Below are 24,645 nucleotides of genomic sequence, written 5' to 3'. Positions count from 1 at the left end.
AGTGGAGAAACTTGGGGCAGGGAGTTCTGACTTTCTCCTAGTGCTGTTGTTCATGTCTGTGTCATAGAATACTTGTACTCCAAAAACCACTCAAGCGTGGTATCCTGAGGTTTGGGTTTTGTCATGCCTTTTTCTGTGCTTGTTCAGTTTACAAGTAGATATGACTTTTCTGGTCATCAGTTATTACAGTCCTGACTGTAATGCAAGAGTGAAGCTGGGCTTTTTCTCTATCTGTGGCCCCTTCTGGATCAGAGTTAACTAATAGTTGACTCTGCTGGGCTAGCAGCTAGAACTCTTGTTTTTCATTCTAAGCTAAGCAAGTAGAAGCGTCTGAAACTCACTTCTAGATTGCTCTTCCAGTGCTGCCATCCAGGGCATCAGTAGAATATGTTTGAGATTGAGTTTGACTCCATCACTCAAACTTCCTGTAGTGAGCTGATGCTTTCTTTTCCTTCCTGCTCCTATCCCTGCACAAATTTTGTACAGGAGTCGACATCTGTGTAGAGATGAAGCAAAAAGGATCCTGCAGCTCCTCTCATTTATCCTGTTCTACCCAGATGTTCTTTGTATGTCCCAATACTTCCTTTGTTTGTGGGAGAATTTTAATGCTCTTTCCTGTGCTCTCTCTAGTGGACCGTATTGTTGGGCTGGATCAGGTAGCCGGTATGTCAGATACAGCATTGCCAGGGGCCTTTAAAACCAGGAAGGGAATGTTCCGGACAGTGGGACAGCTCTACAAAGAACAGCTGGCTAAACTGATGGCTACCTTGAGGAACACCAACCCCAACTTTGTCCGTTGCATTATCCCCAACCATGAGAAAAAGGTAAAGACAGCTATAACAGCACAGCCCATGCATTCTTATATGGGCTTCCTAGGTGTGTGGCTGGGTTGATGGCTTTTGTCAGGTTTTACACGAGATCTGGAAGAGGCCCTGTTTTCTCAGGGTATTTTTTTAAGGTCATCCTAAGTAACTGTATGCTTACTAAAACTTTGGAGACTGATCTTTGCAGTTCTTAAGGTGTCCTAAAAGCTTTCCATTGCTTTTAATTGGAAAGGAGAGAACTGGCTGCTTTACAAAAAAGAGAGGGAGAGGTGAGGGAGTAAGCCCTTTTTGTAAAAGCTTTTTGGTATTCATAAAATATACATTTTCCTTACTAGGCTGGAAAACTGGACCCCCACTTAGTCCTTGACCAGCTTCGCTGTAATGGAGTGCTGGAGGGAATCCGTATTTGCCGTCAAGGTTTCCCCAACAGAGTTGTATTCCAGGAATTCAGACAAAGGTGAGCCTTAGAAAAGAATCTGAAGCAGTCTTTAGCCTAGCAAAGTTAAGACATAAGTACAAAAATTGAAATATTTTATTGCAACTAGATTGCCAGTTTTTCAAAGGCAACACATCTGTGTCTTGGTATTCCCTGACACAAAGACTCCAAAAAGCATTTTTGGTTTCTCCAGTAAGGATGTAGTTAAGGTGAAGCGTAGAGGACCCTGTCCAAGGCTGCTGCTTCGTACTCTGCTGTCTAGAGGTGCAGTGCTTTTTGGAAAATTCTTGAACTCATAATGGCCTAGGAATGCATACTGATTTCTTTTGTTTTGTTGTTTTCAAATACACTTGTGTGACTAGTCTGATGCTTTCTTGTTTTCAGATATGAAATCTTAACTCCAAATGCAATTCCCAAAGGATTTATGGATGGAAAGCAGGCTTGCGTGCTGATGGTAAAACATCCCAGAAACTCTACTTGAATAAACTTTATGGGTGTGGTTTAAAAGTTGGAGTTGTGCATGCTAAATATAACTTGTATTCACAGACCAAAATTCCGAAGTCAAATGTTTTGTCTGAGAGAAGGGTGTAAAAAGTTTCCTTTTGGCTTCATGGATGGAGGCTTTTGTCTAGCACAAGATTCAATAATCCTAGGCAAAGAGGACCTTTCTGTTTCTGCAGATGCATACTTTGAAATGCCAGCAGTATTCATAGACTCAAAATGCTTTGAAGCATCTATGCTATCTTTAGCACATGCTTAAAGTATGAGCTTCAGTAAACTTTTTGTAATGGCCTGCTGCTGACAAATGCTTTCAGCAAAGGCTCCGATTAGTTTCTGTAGAATTGCCTGCTCCAAAGGGAAAGCTTTGGCCCTACCTGGGTGACTAGGCTTGAACTGAACTTGACTGTTAGGGATTCCCTTTTTCTGTCTTACAGGAGTATAGCTGATTCTTCTTAACTTAGTTAATATAAGCATTGGCAGCAAATCCTCAGAAGGAAGGTAGTGCTGGGGTGTCGTTCTGACAAAGATATGACTGAGAAAAAGTCAATGGGAAGCACCAGCAGATGTATTTATTCTAGAAAAGGAAGAGAGCTCTTGGGATTAGACATGCATTCCTCACAGCATCCTTATCTTCTGAGTACTTGATGTGATACTGTATTAAATGATACTTTCTGTCATGTTTTCTGTCTCTGATTACCTCCGTTTGATGCTGTGCTTGGCTGAGCTCCAACTCCTCTAGTTGGGATAGGCCAGGAATTTATTGGGAGTTGGAAACTTTGGTTTGCTGGAGTAGCTCATTGTAGAAAAGGGCTGTCTTAGAGCCTTGAGCCACAAATATGTTTTGGGATGTTTCACATGAAACAGTCTTTGCAGGACATGAATTCTTCTCTCTCTCTTTTTAGATCAAAGCATTGGAACTGGATTCCAACCTTTACAGAATTGGACAGAGTAAAGTGTTTTTCAGAGCTGGAGTCCTTGCTCATCTCGAAGAAGAGAGAGACCTGAAGATCACAGACGTCATTATTGGATTCCAAGCATGTTGCAGAGGCTACCTGGCCAGAAAGTAAGTTCCGTGTTTTTTTAAGTACATCATAAACATGTATTTCTCCCATTCAAATACAAGTTTATCTTTAAAAAAAAAAATCTAGAAATTATTTTTTGTCAGAAAGGTCATAATTTATTTATTGTATATAACAGTTGATGGTCTTTTAGGGTTTTCTTGTCTCTGTAATGCCAGACTTCTGGCACCTGCAGGAATCTCTGTGTGCTGTATTCCAGAAACTACCTGAGCAGTGAAGTTCTGCTCTGTAGGAATGCCATACAGCAGATCAAGTTTTTGATGGAAGTGCTGTGAAGGTGCAAATGGAAAAGTCCTAGTACAGTATTGATGCAGGAGGTGTGTAGGGTTTCGCTTAAGCTACCAGGTAGGGCTGTAATTGGTGCAGTTCTAAGATCAAACGTAGTACCTGTCAGTTTGGTGGGAAAACACACCTCTGTTTAAATCTCCCTTTTTGGAAGTGAAGGTAGTAAAGCTTTTCAGAGTAGGAGACATGAGGGAAATTTTGTTATAATAGGAAACTGGATTAAGATAAAAATAGCCACTCTTACCTGAGCAGAAAAAAAAATTAAAATCAAGAGAAGGTTCACTGGAAACTGCTGGCTTTTTTAGGAGGAAATCTTCTAAAGAAAAAATACAGAAGTTTTTTTCATAGAAAAAAGCGATTGATGGTGTGGAGTGTGTGTTGCTCTGGGTTCCTTTGTCTTATCTCCACTTGCTTTGCAGAGCCTTTGCCAAGCGCCAGCAGCAGCTGACAGCTATGAAAGTGCTCCAGAGAAACTGTGCTGCCTATCTGAAACTGCGGAACTGGCAATGGTGGAGGTTGTTCACCAAGGTAAGAGTTTTCCCTTTGCAATCCCCCTGCAATGAACAAAGACATCTTCAACTAGATCAGTTTGCTCAGAGCCTCATCCAACCTGACCTTGAATGTTTTCAGGAATCAGGCATCTGTCCACCACCCCTGGAAAACGTGTTCTAGTGTTTCACCACCCTTACTGTAAAAAACTTCTTCCTTATATCTAGTCTGAATCTACTCTTTTTTAGCTTAAAACCATTACCCTTTTGTCACAACAAGCCTTCCTAACAAGTTTGGTCCCCTCTGTTTTGTGAACCCCCTTGTAGGTACTGACAGGTGTTCTGAGGTCTCCCTGGAGCCTTCTCTTCTTCAGGCTGAACAGCCCCAACTCTCTCAGCCTGTCTTCATAGCGGAGGTGCTCCAGCCCTCTGATCATTTTTGTGGACCCATGCAAACAAGTCTGTATCTTTCCTGGGCTGAGGACCCCAGACCTGGATGCAACACTCCAGGTGGGGTCTCACCAGAGCAGAGGGGCAAAATCCTCCTCTGGATTCAACCCAGCCAGTTCCTCGATCACCAAACACTCCACCCATCAAATCCATATCTCTTCAGTTTAGAGAGAAAGATCTTGTGGGGCACCATGCCAAAGGCCTTACAGAAGTACACCTGTATGACATTGACTTACCTGTGAATTTCCCCATTGTATGGCAACTCTTTCATTCTCTCACTATCACTGCTTAACCCTTGAGGTTCTGGAATTTACTGGACCCTTTCCTGATGCGTCCCATCCTGGAGGAGAATAAATGGACTGGCAGACAGTGTGCTATTAGCAGAGTAGGTTGATACCCAGTCCTGTGTAATTCCCCCAGTGTTCACAACAAATCCTTCAAATAAGATGCTTATCTGAAATGTTGTTTTATTCAATGCTTATCTCAAGTGCAAGAGCATTTCTTCATGTTTTTGTTATTCCTTATACACAGCTCATTCCCTTGGTTTCCCTTTCAGGTGAAGCCCCTTCTGCAAGTGAGCAGACAGGAGGAGGAGATGATGGCCAAGGAAGAAGAACTAATAAAGGTCAAGGAGAAGCAGCTGGCTGCAGAAAATAGACTGAGCGAGATGGAGACCTTCCAGGCCCAGGTGAGTTTTGCAAATCTGATGTGTAAAAATTGTTCTCTCTCCATCTGTCCAACTGCTTGAGAGCACCTCCTTTGCTTTCTTGGTCTGATGGACAAACTGCAGGATTCCAGCTTGCTGGAACATGACTTGGCTGCCTCTCGTTCACTTTCCTTTGCCCTTCTTGCAGCTAATTTCCTGCAGCAGGTCTTTTTGTACAGTGATTACCTATCGCCCTTCTGTAATCATTATAGGGATTAAAGTCTCCTTTGGCTGAGTGTTAGAGCAAGCTGGTTGAATTCAGTCTTGTCATGAATGGAATCATTTATGTTTGGAACACAGAAGGTTGGAGCAAGGTTGTTTTTTTTCCGTAGGGCTGATAATTATTTGTTACTTTTGTGAGGGCAAATAGACAATATCTGTGTTTCAAATGGATATGGTCTTGAGAAATTTGTGAATAATTTGTAGTTGCAGCACCTGATTTGTGAAGGAGAGCACACACTTAAAACTGTGTTTTTAAGTGATATTTAGCTTTTGGCTAACAGCAGGGGACTGCTGTTTAAAACTGTAACTGTGGGAAAGAAGTTTAAAACTAACTGGAACAGAGGAGCACAGAACTTCACTTAACACACATTGCTAAGTGCTTTGGTAAATTGGAGCTCGTCTTACTTCTGGCTTTGCATCCAATGTAGCTAATGGCAGAGAAGATGCAGCTGCAGGAACAGTTGCAAGCAGAAACTGAACTGTGTGCTGAAGCTGAGGAGATAAGAGCTCGCCTGACAGCCAAGAAACAAGAACTGGAGGAGATATGTCATGACCTGGAAGCGAGGGTGGAGGAAGAGGAAGAACGGTGTCAACATCTTCAGGCTGAAAAGAAGAAAATGCAGCAGAACATCCAGGTAATGCCTTGGGAATACTGTCTCTTGTCAGTAAAGAGGATAGAAAGGATTAGAATGGTTCTTTTGCCTCAGCTTGGAGGGATATGAAAGAGAGAAGGGGGAAAGAGGCGTAGGAAAATCCATCTGTGTAAACAGCAATAGAGCACAGCAGTTCTGGTCCTGAGCCTGAGGCATTCAGTTGTCTGGAATGAGCTGTTCCATTCTTGAAGGTGATGGCCACTTCTCAAATAATTAGACAAATCCTTGCTTTATTTTAGGAATGGTAGTATTCCTTACAAAATAACATTGTTTATTCTGCTAGAAAATTTCTTGATTGGCATGCAGTCTGTGGCTTTAAGTCATGGCAGAGGTGTCAGTTTAGGACCACTGATAATACCTTGAAGGAAGGGTGAAGAAGCCTTCCATTCTAGTTTTGCTACTGTGCTGTTCCATGGATTAGTGAACACTGACAAATACTTTGCTTTTCTTTGGGTATTGTAAAGGAGCTAGAGGAGCAGCTTGAGGAAGAGGAAAGTGCAAGGCAGAAGCTGCAGCTAGAAAAAGTTACCACAGAGGCCAAATTGAAGAAGTTGGAAGAAGATGTGCTGGTTCTGGAAGATCAGAATCTCAAATTGGCTAAGGTAAGACTCCTGCATCTTCTTCCACAAGCTAAAGATGCACCTGTGAGTCTTTTGGAGAAAACCACTACAGGCTGACACCCTTATTATTACAAGGAAACTTACTAATTAATTCAGCCTTGTCTTTGAGGATTCTGACCTGAATTTTTGAAGGTAACTGCGTGACTGTATTCTCAGTCAGTATTGTATGATATTTAAATAACCTTCACTAAATAATGATCCATGAGCAAACATTTTCTGATGCATTGTTATGCCAAACAGTATCAAGTTATTTTATGAACAGACTTCCATTTCAGTTTTGAAAGGGCTGTCTTATACAAATCTTTAATTTCAATTCAACTTTAAATTTACTTGAATTCTATTTGTGATCTTGAAAGGATTTCTTTCTTTCTGGATTTCCCCATAGTAGGAGTAGTCACTCATGACACTGACATTTCTAAGCATCAGAGCTAGAAAAATACCCTGTAATTCCAGCAACTCTTTTGACTCTGCCTTCTCAATTCTGCAGGAAAAGAAACTCTTGGAAGACAGAATGTCTGAATTTACCACAAACCTTACAGAGGAAGAAGAAAAATCTAAGAGTTTAGCCAAACTGAAGAATAAGCATGAGGCCATGATCACAGACCTTGAAGGTAATTTTGGTTTTTGTTTGTTTTTTTTTAAAGATAGATCCTAGAAAGACCTTGCCTAATTAGTTTTAGGTGGTTTCTCATTAAAGTTTTTTGAACTTCAGTTTTATTTCTGAAAGAGTTTTAGTCCTGCTGAGTTTCTGAAGGGTTAAAAATCAGTCTATAGTGTGTAAACTATTGATCAGTTTGATAGAACTGTGCTCTGTCTGGCTGAAGGTTATGTGGCTTGTCAGCTGAGCCCTTGATCTAAATAAAAATCCTCTCCAAAGCAGCCAGGCCAATGGAGAAGAGAAGCTGGTTCTTCTCCAGCTGTGGAAGTGTCTTCACTTTTCTACTTCCAGCAGCATCAGTCTGTCAGGGTTAGTGCTTTTTCTGATAGCCTGTTTGCACAAATTCTTCAGAGTTCTAGAATGATATTCTTTTGGAGACTGCCTGTTTATTTTCAGTAAAGGGAGAGCAGACCTTGTGTTCAGCATCACTAAATGGGTGCTTTGCTTATGCCTGCACGGCGTGAGACTGGCATTGTGTTTGCATTGTTACTGTGAAAGTGGGAAAAGGAGGTTTGGCTGTAAGGCGAGGGGAAGGGAAATTGCCCAGATACATTTTGAGGGCAAAATATGGAGTAGGTGCCTGTATAGGTCCTGACAAAAGAATGCAGTCCAGCTACAGTTTGGACAGTTGTGTTATCAGGAAAGAAAGTATTACTTAAATAGATCTATTTTTCTATGCTTGTACAATGTTCTGAGTGTGTCATCTGTGTAACTGAACGTGTCCCCATCTCCTTTAGAACGCCTGCGACGCGAAGAAAAGCAGAGGCAAGAGCTGGAAAAGACTCGTCGGAAGCTTGAAGGGGACTCCACTGATCTGCATGACCAGATTGCTGAGCTGCAGGCTCAGATTGCAGAACTCAAAATGCAGCTGGCCAAGAAGGAAGAGGAGCTGCAGGCAGCCTTAGCTAGGTGAGAACCTGACCTGCAGGGTTCAGGGACCAGCCAGGACCTGGTTGGGAAGTATGTCACTTGGAATAGAGTGAATAGGGATAAGTGCAATCTGTGGAGGTTGTATTTTAGCCTGTGGCCTATTTCAGATCCATATCTTTGGCATTAGAGTTCTTTAGCTGCTGCTCACTGCCACATTCTCTGTACAGAACTAGACGATGGATGCAATAGACACTGCATGCGTTTGACTGGAGTAGTAATCCTTAATATGGGATTAAAAAGTAGTGGCAGCACACTGTCCCTCTGGTAGTTGCTGTATTCATTTACTCAGTAAAGTGTCCAATTTCCAGTGTAAAATGGTGCTTTCTCTTCTGCTTTCTTCTGTTATCAGTCTCTCTCTGTCCCCTTCTTTAAGGTAATTGCACTGTCTCAAGTATTGGAAGATGGAGCTTAAAATTTATAGATCATATATGGATCAAAGTCTGAATATAATATTGTAGAGCTGATCAACACCAGCTTTTCTTGATTATTTTTGGTAGGACAGGTTGTCTTAATTTGTGTATGGTTTAAGTCTGGCTCTGACCAGAACCTTATGTTAAACACAGAGTGGAAGAAGAGGCAGCTCAGAAGAACATGGCCCTGAAGAAGATCAGGGAACTTGAATCCCAGATCACTGAGCTGCAAGAGGACCTGGAGTCAGAGAGAGCATTCAGGAATAAAGCTGAAAAGCAGAAGCGGGATCTGGGAGAAGAGCTGGAAGCATTGAAAACAGAGCTAGAAGACACACTAGATTCTACAGCTGCTCAGCAGGAGCTGAGGTAACTCCAACATGGGGCTGTGTTATCTTTATTTGGGTTTTGCTGTTTTTAATAATTCTGCCATATTCAGTCTCTTACCATAGCAAGTCTTTGCCTTTATCACTGGTTAACAGCCTCAGTGACTACAGAAGGAGGTGTGTGCAAGCCCTAGTCAAGATTGCATTACCTCACCTCATGTCAGAAAGTTGATATCCTCCCTAACCAAAGTTAGTGGTAGTCCTGAAACATTGGTACTTTCAGGCTGTTACTTCTTAGGCAGAAATGATGCTGTCAGCTTGCACTTAAGAAGGATGCAGTGCTAAGTGCTACCTTTGAAAAGTATCTTTATAGCCTAAAGAGATCTTGGAGTTTTTTTGCATTAGAGATGCTGTTGGTGGATATGCATCTCTATTTGATTCCCTTCTTGGCATCTAAATGGAATTTGTGAATCTTGCAGGTCAAAGAGAGAACAAGAAGTAACGGTTTTGAAGAAGACCCTTGAAGATGAGGCAAAGACTCATGAGGCTCAAATCCAAGAGATGAGGCAGAAGCATTCACAAGCTATTGAAGAGCTGGCAGAGCAGTTAGAACAAACCAAACGGGTATGTGGAACAGAAGCCACAAGGCCGAAGCAGTCAACCTCCCTGAAATGACAGTGCAGAAGAGCACAAAGTGTTCATGATACTCATATATGTGTTCTTCTTCCCTTGGTAGATCATTTTTCTCCATGAAGCATATATAAAACTGCTTTAAATAATGGCATTCATGCTTTTCTCTCCTGTTAGGCACGTTAAACAGGGCAGCAAAGACATTTTTCTCACTTGTTAGCTTGTACAACCTTTAATTTGGAAATCTGATCATGCAATACTTTTTTCTGTATTGTTGTCTTCTCTGATTGTTAGATTGTCTCCTGATTATCAGTGACAGGCTGTTCATCTTGTTTTTTTCTGAGTAAGCAGTCTGCAACTTAACTGCTAAACATAGAGCGTTAGTTTGCTTGTTGGAAAAACATATACTCACTGGATCCTGCCATATCTAAAATCTGAGGGGTTTTGATGCCTTTTCTTTTCCTCTTCAGGTGAAAGCAAACCTTGAAAAAGCAAAACAAGCTCTGGAAAGTGAGAAAGTTGAACTGTCCAATGAGGTGAAGGCTCTTCTGCAGGGCAAAGGTGATGCTGAGCACAAGCGGAAAAAAGTGGATGCTCAGCTCCAGGAACTGCAGGTGAAATTTACAGAAGGTGAAAGAGTGAAGACTGAACTGGCTGAGAGGGTTAACAAACTGCAGGTGAGTGGCATGGGTTTTCCTTAGCTTCAGCCCAGGGCTCAAGAGAAAAGGTTGTAGGGTGGTGTCTCCCCATGGCTAGTTAAAAAATTCTGTTCCTCCTGAGGATAATGTTCCTACAAACAGCAGATCCATCATTTGCTTCCCAAGGAGTACACAAACTCTGTAACTCATTGCCAGATCAGGATATTTGGATTGATGTCACTGAATTTGAGCAGCCCTGAGAAGATGAAATAACCAGTTGCTGCTTGAGTTTTATAAGGCTCGAGGAGTCAGTGTCTGTGCCCCCTGAAGGCAGGCAGTGATTTGCACAGCTCTGTGAGCACTCAGCTGCTGGAACACCTGAAGTGGCACACACAGACAGGTGGTTGTGTAGCTCATGTGGAAGATAGTGTCTGGAAGTTTTGTCACATGGTTGATGGCTCAAGGGAGATGTGGATGGATTTCTCTTCCTTTCTTCAAAGGAGCAGCAACTCCCCTAGAGTGACATGAAACATTGTCTTTGGCCTTCTCCTTTATGGAGGGTTGTCATTAAAAGTTGAACATTGCCAGCATATACACAATCTTTTGAAGCGTGAAAATGTAATTTTGAGACTCTAGATATAATCCTGAAGCAGATAGTATAAAATAGAAGAGAGTTAGTATAAAATAGTATGAAATAGAAGATAGTCAGTTTAGTAAAAAATTTTACAGTTGCTTACCAGGCTGTCTGAAATCTCATGTAGGCCTTAACCCAAACCAACCAAAATCAGAAGGCTGTTGCAATACAGCTGATCTGAAATAAAAAAATCTCTTTTCAGCTTTTCACCTGGGACTGTGGAAATGATGTGTTCATCCCTTGAAAGATTATACACATGCCCTCCTGCTGAGAGGTGCCTCTGTTTTCAATCTTAGGTCTCATGGCTGGTCACCTCTTCCTGTCTTTGCTCTTGCTGATGCATTCAGTAACTGATACTCTGATCTCTCCTTCAGGTTGAGTTGGACAATGTCACAGGTCTTCTGAACCAGTCTGACAGTAAATCAATCAAATTAGCAAAGGATTTCTCTGCTCTGGAATCACAGCTTCAGGATACACAGGTGAGAGCTTTGGAAACCAAGGCAGCTGTCTTTCTGTTACAAATTGGTAAAGGGAGAAATCACTCTGGATGCCATTAAGTACTGACTATACAGCAGTTCAAAGGACTGGGTCTGGATTGTTTTGGAGGTTTTTTTGTTTTTTGGGTTTTTTTTTGGCTAAGGGGTTTATACTGCATGCTGTTGAGAGCATTTCTACAGAAACAAGCTGGTTATCTTCCTTCTGCTTCTTCAGCCTGTGGAACATATGTGACTTTCCCTATCTTGGGCTTAGAAGTCCTGCTTTATCACCTTTCCATCTGAGACCACTTTAATGCTTCAACTGACTGGAATGCTTGTTTGAAGTTCTTGTTTGAGATCTTTGTAGTCAAGTGTTTGACAGGGTTTCTGTATGTATGTGTGTGACCTACAGTAAATTTGCCGAATTAAGCAGAAAGTTTTATTTCCCAGTGGATGTTGGGGAAGTGATAGATTGAAATAATTTTGTATTTTTTTCAGGAAATAAGTCATCCTCAGCCTTACACTTTGGGAAAAACAAGCATTTACAGTTAGCATAATATGACTCTTAAGGTCAAACATGGAATGCTAAGAAGGTTGGAAGGGAAAGGAAGTAGTCAGTAATAAGTAACCTTGAACAGTCATCTGTCTACTTACTACTCTTTATAGAACAAACTCAAAGACAGGGCACAATATAAAAATTCTGCACTAGTTTGAAGATTGGTTAGTCTTTACAGATCCCTTCAGCTCAAGCACTGGCAGCATAAGTCAGTCAATGCCATGTTAAGTGACTAAGCTGGTAAAGGACCAGTGCTGTACAGTTCTGCTGAGACCAACATTGTTTTTATCCATGCGAGAGCACTTGGACCTGCTGTGTGTTCCTTTGGTACTGGAATATGAGAGACACGTAGCAGAGTACAGTCATGCTGTTGTTGGGAAGGGTCTGAATACTTTTTATGCTTTGAGGACTTGAGAAAGGACAAGAAAAAAAGCTTGTGTGGTAAGGCCCTGAGAAAGGCTTGTGTGGCAGGGTGTGTACTTTATTGATTAGAGTGTAGGAGAGAATAGGACCCTTCTGAATATTTTGTTTCTATACGGACTCACTGAAAGGCAGTCATTTAAATTCTGTCTTCAATTGTCTTATCTGTGAAGTTAGTTGCATGCTTAAACTCAACTTCAGAAGCACTCCTGGAGAGAGTGGGTGAGGATTGTGAGCCTTTAAATTCAATGAGTGGTGCTGAATTCCACTGGGGTGTTTGCTTTGTAGGAGCTGCTGCAGGAGGAGACTCGCCTCAAATTGAGCCTCAGCACTAAGCTGAAGCAAATGGAGGATGAGAAGAATGCTTTCAAGGAGCAACTGGAAGAAGAGGAGGAGGCAAAGAGAAACCTGGAGAAACAAATCTCTGTTCTTCAGCAACAGGTACAGAGTCTGCATCCCAAAAATCAGTGACCTTTGAGAGTAAGGATAGATACAGGTCTGTCTTGAGAGAAGTTAGATTTAAATGTAGAATTGACTTCTAGTTGCACAACTTTTCCTGGGTAAGGGCGATTTGGGTGAGAGAAGAAATGAAGAGCTCTCTGATGATAATCGGATGAACTGCTCATAGATTTCTGTCCAGGAATTCCTTTGAGAATTCACTCATACAATATTATCTGAGCAGGGAGTAGTACCTTCAGAAATGAGCAGACCTTCTTACTTCAAAGTCCTAAACTTCTGGTGCTGGTAAACTGCACAGAACATTTTATATGGCTTCATGTGTGATCTTGGTCCTTCAGGCAATAGATGCAAAGAAGAAGATGGATGATGGTCTGGGCTGCCTTGAGTCAGCAGAGGAAGCCAGGAAGAAGCTGCAGAAGGACTTGGAGGGCCTGAGCCAGCGTTATGAAGAGAAGACAGCTGCATATGACAAGCTGGAAAAAACAAAGACCCGCCTGCAGCAAGAGCTGGATGACCTTGCTGTGGACTTGGACCATCAGCGGCAGATCGTCTCCAACCTAGAGAAGAAGCAGAAGAAGTTTGATCAGGTATAATAACTTCAGTCACAAGCATTCAGTAGTACATCTTATTGATAGGTCTCCCTTAAGAATACCTAAGCAATACCACTTGGAGAATGCATATTTATTTCTGAACTAAGGCAGAGCATGCAGAGTGGAGGAAAAAGCTTTAATAGAAGTAAATTAATTTTGTTCTATGAATAGGAAGTTAAGCAATGTTCTTTTTCCCAAAGGGATAACATTTACATCAAAACCAAGATTGAGTTTGAAGTGTTGTTTGCAAATCATCTCAGAGAAGGTTGAAAATAATAGGTTGGAGGCCTAGGAAGTCAGAGGCTTGTTTACTTGGGGTCAGCACCGTAGTTAAGAGATGGGATGGAGCACTTCATTCTCTGAAGCTGCATTTTCTTGATTCCTTCTATCCATGGAAGAACACTATTAAGAAGGCCCTGATGAAAAGATGCATGTTTACCTTGTTAGCAAATGATCAGTAGTTTCTCAGAATACTGATGCTGTGCTCTTGTAGCTGCTGGCAGAGGAGAAGACCATCTCTGCCAAGTACGCGGAGGAACGGGACCGCGCTGAGGCAGAGGCCCGGGAGAAGGAGACCAAGGCCCTGTCCCTGGCCAGAGCCCTGGAAGAAGCCATAGAGCAGAAGGCTGAGCTGGAACGAGTCAATAAGCAGTTCCGTGCAGAGATGGAAGATCTCATGAGCTCGAAGGATGATGTTGGGAAAAGTGTAAGTATTGAGTTAAAGTGTCCCTGCAGGAAATGTCACACAGTCGATACTGTTACTTTTGTACTGCAAAAAGCTGATGCCAGTGGTAACACAGAGGAACGTTGTAGAGAGTTACTGGATACATTGTGAGTTTGTGAATGTTGTTTGTATTACATCAGTAAGTGGTAAAGGTGGGTTGGAAATTACCCAAATGAGGCAGTGGCAAAGCTGAAAATTACCTGGTATCCTTGTGGCAGAGATGAAGGTATGTGTGAACCTGATATGTAAAATACATAAATTAGCCAGGCAGTGGAAGACATTACCCCCAATATTTCAAAACAAGAAATGTCACAGTACTGAAGAAAAAGAATAAATTCAAAGGCTAAGAAGTGTTTTCTTGAATTCTGTCAGAACCAGAGGTGTCCCACTCGGATAAGTCTGCAGCAGGTCAGGACTGGGCTAACAATTGCTTTTTGCTTTCTCCACACACATAACCAGAGCTAACAGTAATTGTGGCTCAGACTGGCAGCTTGCATCTGCCCTAATACAGGGACAGGTGCAGTGTTCTTGTATCCTGTGTGATGTGAGTGGCTGTTCTTAGCTGTTTTTGCAGTTAGGGTAGATTAAATTGTCTGCACTCTCTGGGGAAACCTCACGTGTGGTGGTACTGTGTTGTAGGTCCATGAGCTGGAGAAGGCTAAGCGAGCCCTGGAGCAGCAGGTGGAGGAGATGAAGACACAGCTGGAAGAGCTGGAGGATGAACTGCAGGCCACAGAGGATGCCAAACTGCGGCTAGAAGTGAACCAACAGGCTATGAAGGCACAGTTTGACCGGGACCTCCAGGGCCGTGATGAGCAGAATGAAGAGAAGAAGAAACAGCTGATCAGACAAGTAAGAACTGCTTTGTAAATCCTCAGTGCATTCTGTACACAAAGGCACTTGTGTCCAAAGACACTCAGACAGACAGTACCAATCCAAAGATTGTTGTTAATGTTAATACTCCAGGCAATATTGCAAAGCTGTGACAGACTTCCTCCCTTGTGTGTGGTTGTTCCAATAGTCTTTGTCTATCACAGGAATCCACGGGGCTTTATTAGTGAGGAATGTCCGCCCCATCCCCCTGCCATGGAGAATGAAAAAAAGTCACGTGCTTGCACTTATGCAGCCTTTGAAAGGGGAAAGTGAAAAGTGGGTGCTGGGAAATGAAGGAGCTGAAAAGCTGATGCCTCTGCTGCTCCACACAGGTCCGGGAGATGGAGGCGGAACTGGAGGATGAACGAAAACAGCGCTCCATGGCTGTGGCTGCCAGGAAGAAGCTTGAGATGGACCTGAAGGATTTGGAAAGCCATATAGACACTGCTAACAAGAATCGTGAAGAAGCCATCAAGCAGCTGCGCAAACTGCAGGTGAAACATTGCAGCTGTTTCAGCTGTCAGGGCAGAGTTTTTACCCAGGGAAACGGGATGTAAGATTTCACCTCACCATTGCCAGAACAATGCATCAGTGTCACAAGAGCAGCAGAATCTTGCAGCAGTTCACTGTGAAAGATTTTTTTGGCATTTCAAGCATCCTTCTAATCCCAATCTGCCTGTTTAACCCCTGGGAGACGAGCTATAGGCAACGTCTGCTTTAGTGCTTGCTTCAAGGTCCGTGTTTTTGGAATGGACTACAGAGCTGCAAAGCTAGAGGACCTTAAATAACATTTAGGCCTACACCTGCCCCAAGATGGCTCTGTTGTCCTTTTTAAATTCCTGCAAGCAGTTGTCTGACCTGTTCTTAGGAAAAACTAAATTCTCCCCAGACTGTTCATTCCATTGCTTCACTAGAAAGCTTCCTGTACCTTCCCTTCCCTTCTCTGTTTATCTGCCAAAACTTTTTTTCCACAGATAAGCAATCCTGTTTGCTTCCATTGATATTTTTACATGTTACTTGTGAAATGCAAAAATAATGATTTTTGTTTTTACAGCATCCTTTGTGGTTGTTGAAAAGTAATGAATCCCTATTTCTATTTTCCATCCATGTTTCCCGTAAAACAAATAAACCACATCTCTTAATATGAATTCATCCCTTTCTATTCTCTCTTTTCAGGCACAAATGAAGGATTACATGCGGGAACTGGAGGACACACGTACTTCCAGAGACGAGATCTGGGCACAGGCCAAAGAAAATGAGAAGAAACTGAAAAGCATGGAGGCAGAGATGATCCAGTTGCAGGAGGTAATGGAATATGCAGGAAAGTCAAGGATTGGTTTGTTTTCTTTAGCCAAGATCTACATGCAGCAGTCTAAGCTGGAGTGTTTATTTCTTTTCTTTCGTACTTCTTGCTCTGCTTAAATATGAAGTCCAATTCAAAATGCAGAATTTGGCCCTTTCCTGACAGCTGTGATAGGAGTGTGCAAAGCAAAGGAGGCTGTGGGGTGGACAGGGAACAGGGCATGTCATATAATTAGCTTTGGCTTATGCTAGAGACCATACCAGCCATTACCAGTAACTCCTTTTTCCTATGCCGTGTTAATTGGTAGCTTCCTATTGGATCACTGTCCGTCTCGTTTTCATTCCAGGAACTTGCAGCTGCTGAGCGTGCCAAGCGCCAGGCCCAGCAAGAGAGGGATGAGCTGGCTGATGAGATTGCCAACAACAGTGGTAAAGGGTGAGTAATGTTCCCCATTTGAGGGAGGAGGAGCTGCTGTGAGAAAACACTTCTTGGCCTGTTATTTTTATGTAAACTGCAGCACACACTGTATCCCCTCTGGTCTCTAAAGACTGAGCTTATTTTGTATACAAGTAGTGAGTTTTCCCCAAGGCATCGATGCCATCAGTGCTGCTTTAATGCTTTCATGACTCTGTGTCCTGCAGAGCGCTGGCCATGGAGGAGAAGAGGCGCCTGGAGGCACGGATAGCTCAGCTGGAGGAGGAGTTAGAAGAAGAACAGGGCAACACAGAGATAATCAATGACCGGCTCAAGAAGGCAAATCTTCAGGTACCTGTTCAGGCTGTAGTGGCCTGTGGGGGTTCTCTGGTGTCTGTGAATTGTCAGACTGTGCTCTGAGTAATGCCAGCAGCTGCCTTGTGCACAGTGCAGACCCTCAGAAAGCCATAGGTGTGAGCAAGATGGAAACAGCTGAATACAGTACAGAAAATAGCCAAAACTATTATGATGTTAACTCACTGGCTCTGGCCATTTAAAATCATTGGGTAGCTGGAACAATCTCCCAAGTTTATTTTAAAAGAAACCAACCCCCTCCCAGTCCCTTTTTTCTGTACTAAGGGATATTGAGAAAGATGATCTGTGGCATGCTGCTCCAACTTGACATGCTAAAGGATGCCACAGTGTGTTCGGAAAATTACTTTTCTGCCAGTTGTATGCTGTTTGAAATTGACTGAACATGTGAAATTTGTTAGGCTGCTATAGAAACCATGATTGTGATCTGCCTGTTGTGTGCCATATTTTGTCTGCCCAACTTTGAGAGTCAATCGTGTTGTTTCCTTATCACTCCCAAAGCCAAGGAGCTGGGCTGATTGTTTTCCAAAGGGCTCATTCATTCTGATAGATGAGAGTGTAGTTCTCTACTTGGTTGACTATCAGCCAGAGCCCTGGCTTGGAAGTAGACAAGTTCTTGCCCTTTTACCTCTGACAGACAGTATTTTTAAGCTGCTGCTTTGTATAGAAGTAGATAGACAGCAAATAAATAATAAATTAGTAAAGCACATGTATTGGATCCACTTGCCTCAGGATTTTTGTAATTCAGAGACTGATAATTACTGTGTTAAGTGTCAGACCATGACCTTAGCCCCAGAGGGCAGGATATGTGATTGGCAAGCCCTAAGAGTAGGTTGATAAACCTGTTATTCAAGGAATTACTTCGAAACTCTGGGTAAACTAAGATACTTAGAGAAGTGTCCTGCCTACAGACAGCTCCACAGCTCCCTCTGCATCAGAGTTATTCCAGGTGTTCAGCTCACCCTCAGGGTCCTTGTTCTTTTTGAGTCTGAGAAATAAATGAGCCTTTCAGTCAGGAGCACTGGCTGTGCTGAGGAGTCCTTATCTCTCTCTTGGCGCAGATCGATCAGATGAACGCCGACCTGAACGCCGAGCGCAGCAACGCGCAGAAGAACGAGAACGCTCGCCAGCAGATGGAGCGCCAGAACAAGGAGCTCAAGCTCAAACTGCAGGAGATGGAGAGTGCTGTCAAGTCCAAGTACAAGGCTACCATCACGGCCTTGGAAGCAAAGATAGCACAGCTGGAAGAGCAGCTGGACATGGAGACCAAGTATGTACTGGGAGAAACTCTTGCTTTACAAGCTTCCACCCTTTCTGGGATTTTAAGCTCTTCTTAAATCTGATTTGTCTGAGTTGAGAGCTTCATCCTAGGTATACAGGGTAGTACAGAAATAAGATCTTGGCACACCTTCCTTATTTGTCACAGTAGACACTTACACTTACTTAATTCTTCTGAATTTCACCACTCCTAAGACTGTAGCTGTGGTGTGCTTGTTGCCCCTCTGTAGCTCTTGTCCGTGTGACATCAGCCTTTTGGTCATTTCTGGGGAACATTGCCTCTCATCCTCTTTTCTTCCTAAGCTGAGAAGGACTTTTGCTATTTTCCTCACTTCTGACTTGCCTGGGTCAGGTGATCTTGTTGGGGACAGTGGGAGATAAGCTGTTGTCTGAGCCCCTGGTGTTTGTGTTCAGGGAGCGCCAGGCTGCCAGCAAACAGGTGCGCCGTGCCGAGAAGAAGCTGAAAGACATCCTGCTACAGGTGGATGATGAGAGGCGTAACGCTGAGCAATTCAAAGATCAGGTGGGTACAGTGACCTGCAGTGTCTGTGAGTCTTCGGGGGGGGGCAGGCTTTCCCTCCTATGACCGAGGCATTCACCATCCTTTGCATTTCTCTTCTTCTCTGTCACTGTAATAATTACAAGATGAGAAAGATGAAAATGTGATTCTTTTATAGAAAAAACAAGGACCTCTCAAGTCCTAGGCAGTTCCCTTCAGAAAGGGAAGAGGGGGCTTTGGAAACACTTTTTTTTTTGCTACTCTGCTACTGTGCTGCAAGTCGGGGGAAGCACTGAGTTCTTATTATTTGTTGCCCCATTCATGCTCAGGCGGACAAGGCAAACATACGCTTGAAGCAGCTGAAGCGCCAGCTGGAGGAAGCAGAAGAGGAGGCCCAGCGAGCCAATGCATCCCGTAGGAAGCTCCAGCGGGAGCTGGAAGATGCCACCGAAACAGCGGATGCAATGAATAGAGAGGTCAGCTCCCTGAAAAGCAAACTCAGGTAAGGAGGAGCGTTTTGTGCCATGCCTTGGCAGCCAGTGCAGCATGGGCTTTGTGCACTGCCCCCAGCAAACAGCGGGGCCGGGTGCTTCCTCACCTCCTCCCTGTGAGTTGTGTGGAACATCGCTGACGTGCCGTGTGTCCTTCCCTAGGCGTGGGGACCTGCCGTTCGTCATGACACGCCGGATAGTCAGGAAGGGAACGGGAGAGTGCTCCGACGAAGAAGTGGATGGCAAGGCAGATGCTGGTGATGCCAAAGCTACTGAATAAGTCCTCCCATTTGACCCAGGTTACACGTGGGGGAGTGACCCATCTACCCTCCCCTCTTCCATTGGACTTTCAGCAAACCCTCTCCTCCTAAATTGGCTGGGGATCTGCAGAGCAAGCCCAGGTCTGTGTATCTGGAGCCATCGGGCATCTGTGTTCCTGGTTTTCTCCTCTTTCCAGTTTCCTAATCCTCTTTGTGGATTTAATGCCAAAGAGTCAGGGCTCTGAAATTTGACCAGCAGTTTGGCCACTGCAAAGGCCTGTAGAACTGTCAGTGCCATTTCTGCTGGTAAATCCTTACACAGTTTGGAGGGAGTGGGGCTAGGGAAAGATTATTTTTGCTGTAAATCTCCTTTTGTCTTCAATTCTAGCTGCAGGGAAGCTTCTTCCTGTATTCTTTCCCCGCCCTCTTTGTTTGCTTTCGGCAATCATGTTCAGTGACCTCAGACTTCTGCCTCTTTTAATCTGCCCACCCATGTGGTTTGGGAGCAGTTTCAGGAAAAACGGTGTGCTTTGGCCATGGCAATTTGCCCTTTCTTCTTTCGTGTGTTCCCAGGGGGGCTGAAGAGGGAAACTCTTCTTGGGACCGCTTACCTGGGGAACTTGCCAAAGTTGTCTCTCTCTCTCTTTCTTTCTTTTTTTTTCCTTTTTTCCTCCCTTCTTTTCCTGTCTGGACAGATTTCTGAAGTGCAATGATGTCCTGTTTGTGTCTCTGCCTCTGAGCGGTTTCATCTAAGGTAGTGTGGACCAGTAGTTAATGACAGGCTGGGGGAGCAGAGCAGTGTCCTTGTGCTTGTCTGAGAATCTCTGGGGGACCAAATATATTTAATGGTAATAGACAGAATCTAGAGGAATTTAATAGGGTAGTGGGCAGAGGGTGGGGATAAGGGGAGGGAAATTCCTCTTATTGACATGTCCAAGCCTCTTGCACCTGCTCTGTAACCAGGGGTTGGGATTAGTTATTGTGCACCATTGAGTAAGAGTATATTAAAAACCCTTTAATCTGCACAGATATATGTAAGGCCTTTGTATTTCTTGTAATAAGTAATTAAGAAAAAAAAAATAAAGGTCTTTATCACTGCCTTTCTTTTGGGACCATGGTTATATATAGATAGTCTTTACTTTTCTACACCGTACACTGGTTGCTGGATTTACCTGTATTCTTAACCATATTGTATATGCTGCATTTAGACCTACTTATGAGCAAAGTAAGATTAAAATATGAAGCACCATACTGTATGCCTGAAGCGCCCTAATGCAGGAGCCTTCTGTCCCAATTGCTGTCACAGAAGAATTTAATTTTTTTTTATATAATAAAAGTGCCTTAGCATGTGCCTCAGCTGTGTGTCACCACTACAGTCAGTAATGGTTTACCGGTGCTCCACTGATGTTACCAATAAAGATTATCCATGTGCTGCAGTCCTGTGTGTGTGATGCCCTTCACTCCTTCCCTCGGTGCAGTAAACACCCTGTGTAGCCACAGAAACTCTGCTTTTTGTTACGTTTTTGCCAAAAATCGAGTAAGAAACTTCTTGTGCCCATATTCTGGTCTTCCTGGCCCCTTGAAGTGTGTCACAAGTACACTCTGGTCCGACAGGCAGGGCAGGAGAAGCTGGAGTGCAACAGCAGCAGCTCCTAACTCTGAGCTCATCCTTCCCATCCTGTGCTGGCAGAGATTTAGACCTTGCTGAGAAAGTCTGAGCTGGGAGCTGCGGTCGGGGCTGGGCCGGGCCTGGGTGGCAGCGATGGGGAAGGAGGTGCTGGCACTCACCACGAGGGGCCTGTGCTGCCAGCAGGGGCTGCTGCCAGGGCCAGTGCTGGCAAACAAGGAGCAGGGAGGGAGCAGCTTACGGGAAACTCCTTCCCTGCAGAGCACACGTGGCTGCTGCCCCCAAAGGGCGGCATTTCTGCCTAACCAGATGTTGGGAGGGGAAAAGTCTTCTCATTAAGAAACTTAAGTGTAAGTAGAAGTTAAAAAAACCAAGGGGGAGTGCAGAAGGAGCAGGCAGAGTTAACCAGGTGCTGCTGCACGAGTGTGTGCAGTCCCATTATAAAGGGTCAGCTGAGAATGAGCTGCTTTAGAAGCTGTGTTATGTTGGATGCAGTTTTTGAAAGCCTGGATAGGGATTAAGGCATGAGGGGCTGGATGTGGGTTCATGATATGTGGAGTACAGGCACTGCTGTGCTCATGTCCTGCATATAGGCTGTTAAAAACAGGATTGGACTTAGTGTCACCTGGGAGGTTACTGGCTCAGCCACTTCAATCTTTTTCCAAAATGTTTTGCAGAAACTTGCAGGGTATCTCTGAGACCAGTGTGCCCTTTAAATTGCATAGAAATTGCTTTCCCATCATAGGATCGACTTGATATGGCACCTCTGGCCAGGCACTGCAGTGATCCAGAGCAGAACCTGTGTGCTGGTGCTGTGATGACCCTTTTAAGCTCAGGCTGCTTTTTGTGTCCTTAGCCTTGTGCTGTGTGAGCCAGAGCACTGCTTGGCTGCAGTTCTGTCCTGTGCAAGATGGAAAGAGGCTTGTGTGGGGTTTTTTTGTTGTTTTTTTACTGGCACAGTATTTTTCTTCAGCTTTCTACTTTTTTGTGCATCCCTATGGAAGGGACAAAACTGAGTCTCCTATCCACCATTTTCTGCTTTGCAGCGTGCAACCTTAAGCCAGGAGATTCTCACGGCTTCAGGTTAGTTGCTCTTCTGTGGCTCTCCAGAGCTTGTAAATGTTTCACAGTGGTTTTCCCTGGAATTTTGGGGGTGGTCTGAGTAGGTGAATGGCTACAAGGGCTGGAATAAGCATGGAGGAGATTGAGCTCTGACCTTTTCTATGGACCCTATAGAAAAGTTTCTGGAAGTTGTTGCTGGAGCTCTGTTTGTTGTCTGCACTATCCGGACTCAGGGCTGATGCTAGCCAGGGTTGGAAGGGTTTGAATTAGAGGGAAGGGCATAGAGAGATTTTGAGGAAATGTAAGAGATGATGAAGTTGATTACAAACACTCCTGTCCCTGCACTGGGTCATTCTGCTGGGACAAAGGATCTGCAACCAGATCATTACATTACATAAGCTGGCTAAAAAAAAAAAAAAAAAAAATTAAATTGTTGCAGGTTTACAGCACGGCCCTCACAGGGCATTGCAACAGCAGAACCGAGGGCAGAGCAACCAGCCCAGCCCCAGCCTTTGGGAAATGGAGGTAAATCACCAGACCTGCAGCAGTATCCTGTACAAAGAGCCTTCTTTCCTGGGGAGCAGCTGAGTGCTCTGCTTGTTCCTGCTGCAGCTCCCCCCAGGGCAGAGCAAGGACAGTGGCCATTAGAGCCAGATCCAGCTGGGTTCCTGGGCACAACAGCACTGACCTGCCAGGTTTAGAATTTAGTGCTCTTCCGTTTCTTTCACAAATTGATTCAAGTACCACTTACTGTAAATGAAGAATGAGGGTTCAGATTCAATGGCTGTGGAGTGGGATTCCTCAGTGACAGACACTGGAGTGGGGGAACTAAGGTGGAAAGCTGCAGCTTTCTCAGCCTGGGGTGTGAGGGAGGTCCCAGAGCATTGGTTTGAGTGATCCGAAAATAAAATGCAGGCTTCTGCAGCCTACCTCTAGAGCTCAGGCAGTTCAGCCTGTTCTGGAGGTGCTGGAGACAATATTCCCAGTTTCAAGACAGAGAGCTAGTACTAGTGGATAACTGCTGTCTGTCTGTATTTAATTTTGCCTTTTCCCTGACGCTCTAGCAGTGGGACCGAAAGCAGAAGGAAAAGGATAGCAAAAAAAACCCACTATACCAGAACCTTTTTTGTCCTAAATTTGTGGTTCCCATCCTTGCTACCATTTCAAGCCTGTGGGGCTGAGCAGCCATGCAGCGAGAGGAAAAGCAGAATGTGAAACTTCTTGGGCAATTATGATCTGGCACATGAGAGGAGAGAGGTGCAGGGTGCCATCTCCCTGCACTGGGGCAGCCTCCCTCTCTGAGACTTGGAATTTGGGTAGAATGTACAGAGAAGGATGCTGAAAAGCCAATTAGATAAAAGTACAGCCACTCTTTGGACTGGGCTTGGTTGTGCAGGAGGAGCACTGAGGGCAGGCCACCTTCTGCACTCACCTGCCGCAGCCAAGGGTGCGTGCAGGCAGCAGAGGCCATGGGACACGTGCCCTGCAGGAGAGTCTGCCTTGAAGGTTTCACTATTCCTCAGCTCTCCAGCCCCAAGGAAGAGAGAGGGAGGAAGTGGAGGACTGATGATGATGGAGTGGTTGGCCTTGCAATGCTGTGTTAGTCATAATGTGGTTGCTTGCTGCTAATTAAGCTGGAATTACACTGTGAATGGCTTAATTCACTACAGCCCTAATTGACTTCTGATGGAATTTGTGCAGAATCTCATGGGAGTGGGTGTTGTGGCAGGGTGTATCACTCAGGACAAATAGATCACATCTTTAGGCTCCTTTTTAGGAGAAGAGCCATCGCTCAAATCTGTGACCTCATTTAAGACTGAGTTTGAAGGAGGGCTCTGTGGCAAGAAAAAAATTTCACTAGACATGAAATTCTGGTGGCAGAGAGTGGTGGTGCCAGTGGAGAGATTTGCCTAGAAGTGCAGGGATGCTGCACTGTACTGCCAGGAGATGTTGGGCAGCCTCCACCAGCTTTGTGGGTGAAGCAATGTCTTGGTGGAGGAAAGAAAAAGGAAAAAAATACAACAAACCCTTGGAGCAGTGATCAAAGGAACTTCCTGCTTTTCATTCCCACTGTATCCAGGGAAACATCTCCCTGTGTTGCCTTATAAAGAAATAGCATTGCACAGGAGCTGAGCCCACCTTTCACTTTTCCTCCCCCAAACTCCTGGCACTGAGGCATTCCTGGTGAAGCCTAGGCATTCCTGCTGAATCCTTTCCCCTAGCCCCCTCTTCCCTTACAGAATGCTTTACTCGATCCTGAGCTGTCCCTGGGATTTGAGAAGACCCTGGCAAAACTTCCCAGCCTTGCAAGCTGCTGGATGGATGCAGGCTGCCCCATGGCCAGCGGGCATGTGTTGAAAGCTTGTTTCATTTCCTTCTCAGCACTTCCCCATGGGAGCTGAGAAGGGCATGAGAGCTGCATGCACCCTGTCTGTGCTGCCAAGTCCATCCTAGATCAGAGCTGGCTCTTTCAGACCCCGTTTCTGCCTCCCAAAGCTGGTGCAGGTGCAAGGAGCTCAGCTGTGGAGGAGAGACCGGCTCCAGCCTCAGGTGAGGCTCTCTGCTTGCCTCTTAAATATTAATGTTGTCGCTAGGAGCTGCAGCAGGCTTTGAAGCTGAGGTTTTGGGCGCAGCCAAAACAGGTTTTAATGAGGTAACACAGCCCAATTTGCTGTGCAGGCTTTTGATCCTGTGGGCTGTCAGTGTGCTTGTGCAGCTCACAGCTCGCCAGCTCATCATTTTCGGAAGCACGAG

The 24,645-nt window shown here is 44.4% G+C and overlaps 1 protein-coding gene across 1 annotated transcript in view; it reads left to right on the top strand.

Annotated features, from left to right (window-relative positions):
* The window catches only part of LOC131591577 (myosin-9), a 70,257-nt gene extending 49,619 nt beyond the window's left edge, over positions 1 to 20,638 (top strand). Inside the window, exons 16-41 of the mRNA XM_058862401.1 lie at positions 631 to 824; positions 1,160 to 1,281; positions 1,645 to 1,714; positions 2,664 to 2,824; positions 3,545 to 3,653; positions 4,620 to 4,751; positions 5,420 to 5,626; positions 6,109 to 6,246; positions 6,752 to 6,875; positions 7,660 to 7,831; positions 8,416 to 8,628; positions 9,065 to 9,209; positions 9,686 to 9,892; positions 10,862 to 10,966; positions 12,228 to 12,380; positions 12,737 to 12,985; positions 13,482 to 13,694; positions 14,352 to 14,564; positions 14,918 to 15,079; positions 15,762 to 15,890; positions 16,235 to 16,323; positions 16,530 to 16,653; positions 17,736 to 17,944; positions 18,367 to 18,475; positions 18,781 to 18,953; positions 19,105 to 20,638. Coding sequence (XP_058718384.1) covers positions 631 to 824; positions 1,160 to 1,281; positions 1,645 to 1,714; positions 2,664 to 2,824; positions 3,545 to 3,653; positions 4,620 to 4,751; positions 5,420 to 5,626; positions 6,109 to 6,246; positions 6,752 to 6,875; positions 7,660 to 7,831; positions 8,416 to 8,628; positions 9,065 to 9,209; positions 9,686 to 9,892; positions 10,862 to 10,966; positions 12,228 to 12,380; positions 12,737 to 12,985; positions 13,482 to 13,694; positions 14,352 to 14,564; positions 14,918 to 15,079; positions 15,762 to 15,890; positions 16,235 to 16,323; positions 16,530 to 16,653; positions 17,736 to 17,944; positions 18,367 to 18,475; positions 18,781 to 18,953; positions 19,105 to 19,222 — 4,040 coding nt within the window. The 3' untranslated portion in view covers positions 19,223 to 20,638. The remainder of the gene's footprint in view (positions 1 to 630; positions 825 to 1,159; positions 1,282 to 1,644; positions 1,715 to 2,663; positions 2,825 to 3,544; positions 3,654 to 4,619; positions 4,752 to 5,419; positions 5,627 to 6,108; positions 6,247 to 6,751; positions 6,876 to 7,659; positions 7,832 to 8,415; positions 8,629 to 9,064; positions 9,210 to 9,685; positions 9,893 to 10,861; positions 10,967 to 12,227; positions 12,381 to 12,736; positions 12,986 to 13,481; positions 13,695 to 14,351; positions 14,565 to 14,917; positions 15,080 to 15,761; positions 15,891 to 16,234; positions 16,324 to 16,529; positions 16,654 to 17,735; positions 17,945 to 18,366; positions 18,476 to 18,780; positions 18,954 to 19,104) is intronic.
* The last annotated feature ends 4,007 nt before the right edge of the window (positions 20,639 to 24,645 follow it).

This window comes from Poecile atricapillus, chromosome W, assembly GCF_030490865.1.
Source record: "Poecile atricapillus isolate bPoeAtr1 chromosome W, bPoeAtr1.hap1, whole genome shotgun sequence".
In the NCBI taxonomy this organism is placed as follows: Eukaryota; Metazoa; Chordata; class Aves; order Passeriformes; family Paridae; genus Poecile; species Poecile atricapillus.
This window is presented reverse-complemented; position numbering and strand designations above follow the sequence as displayed.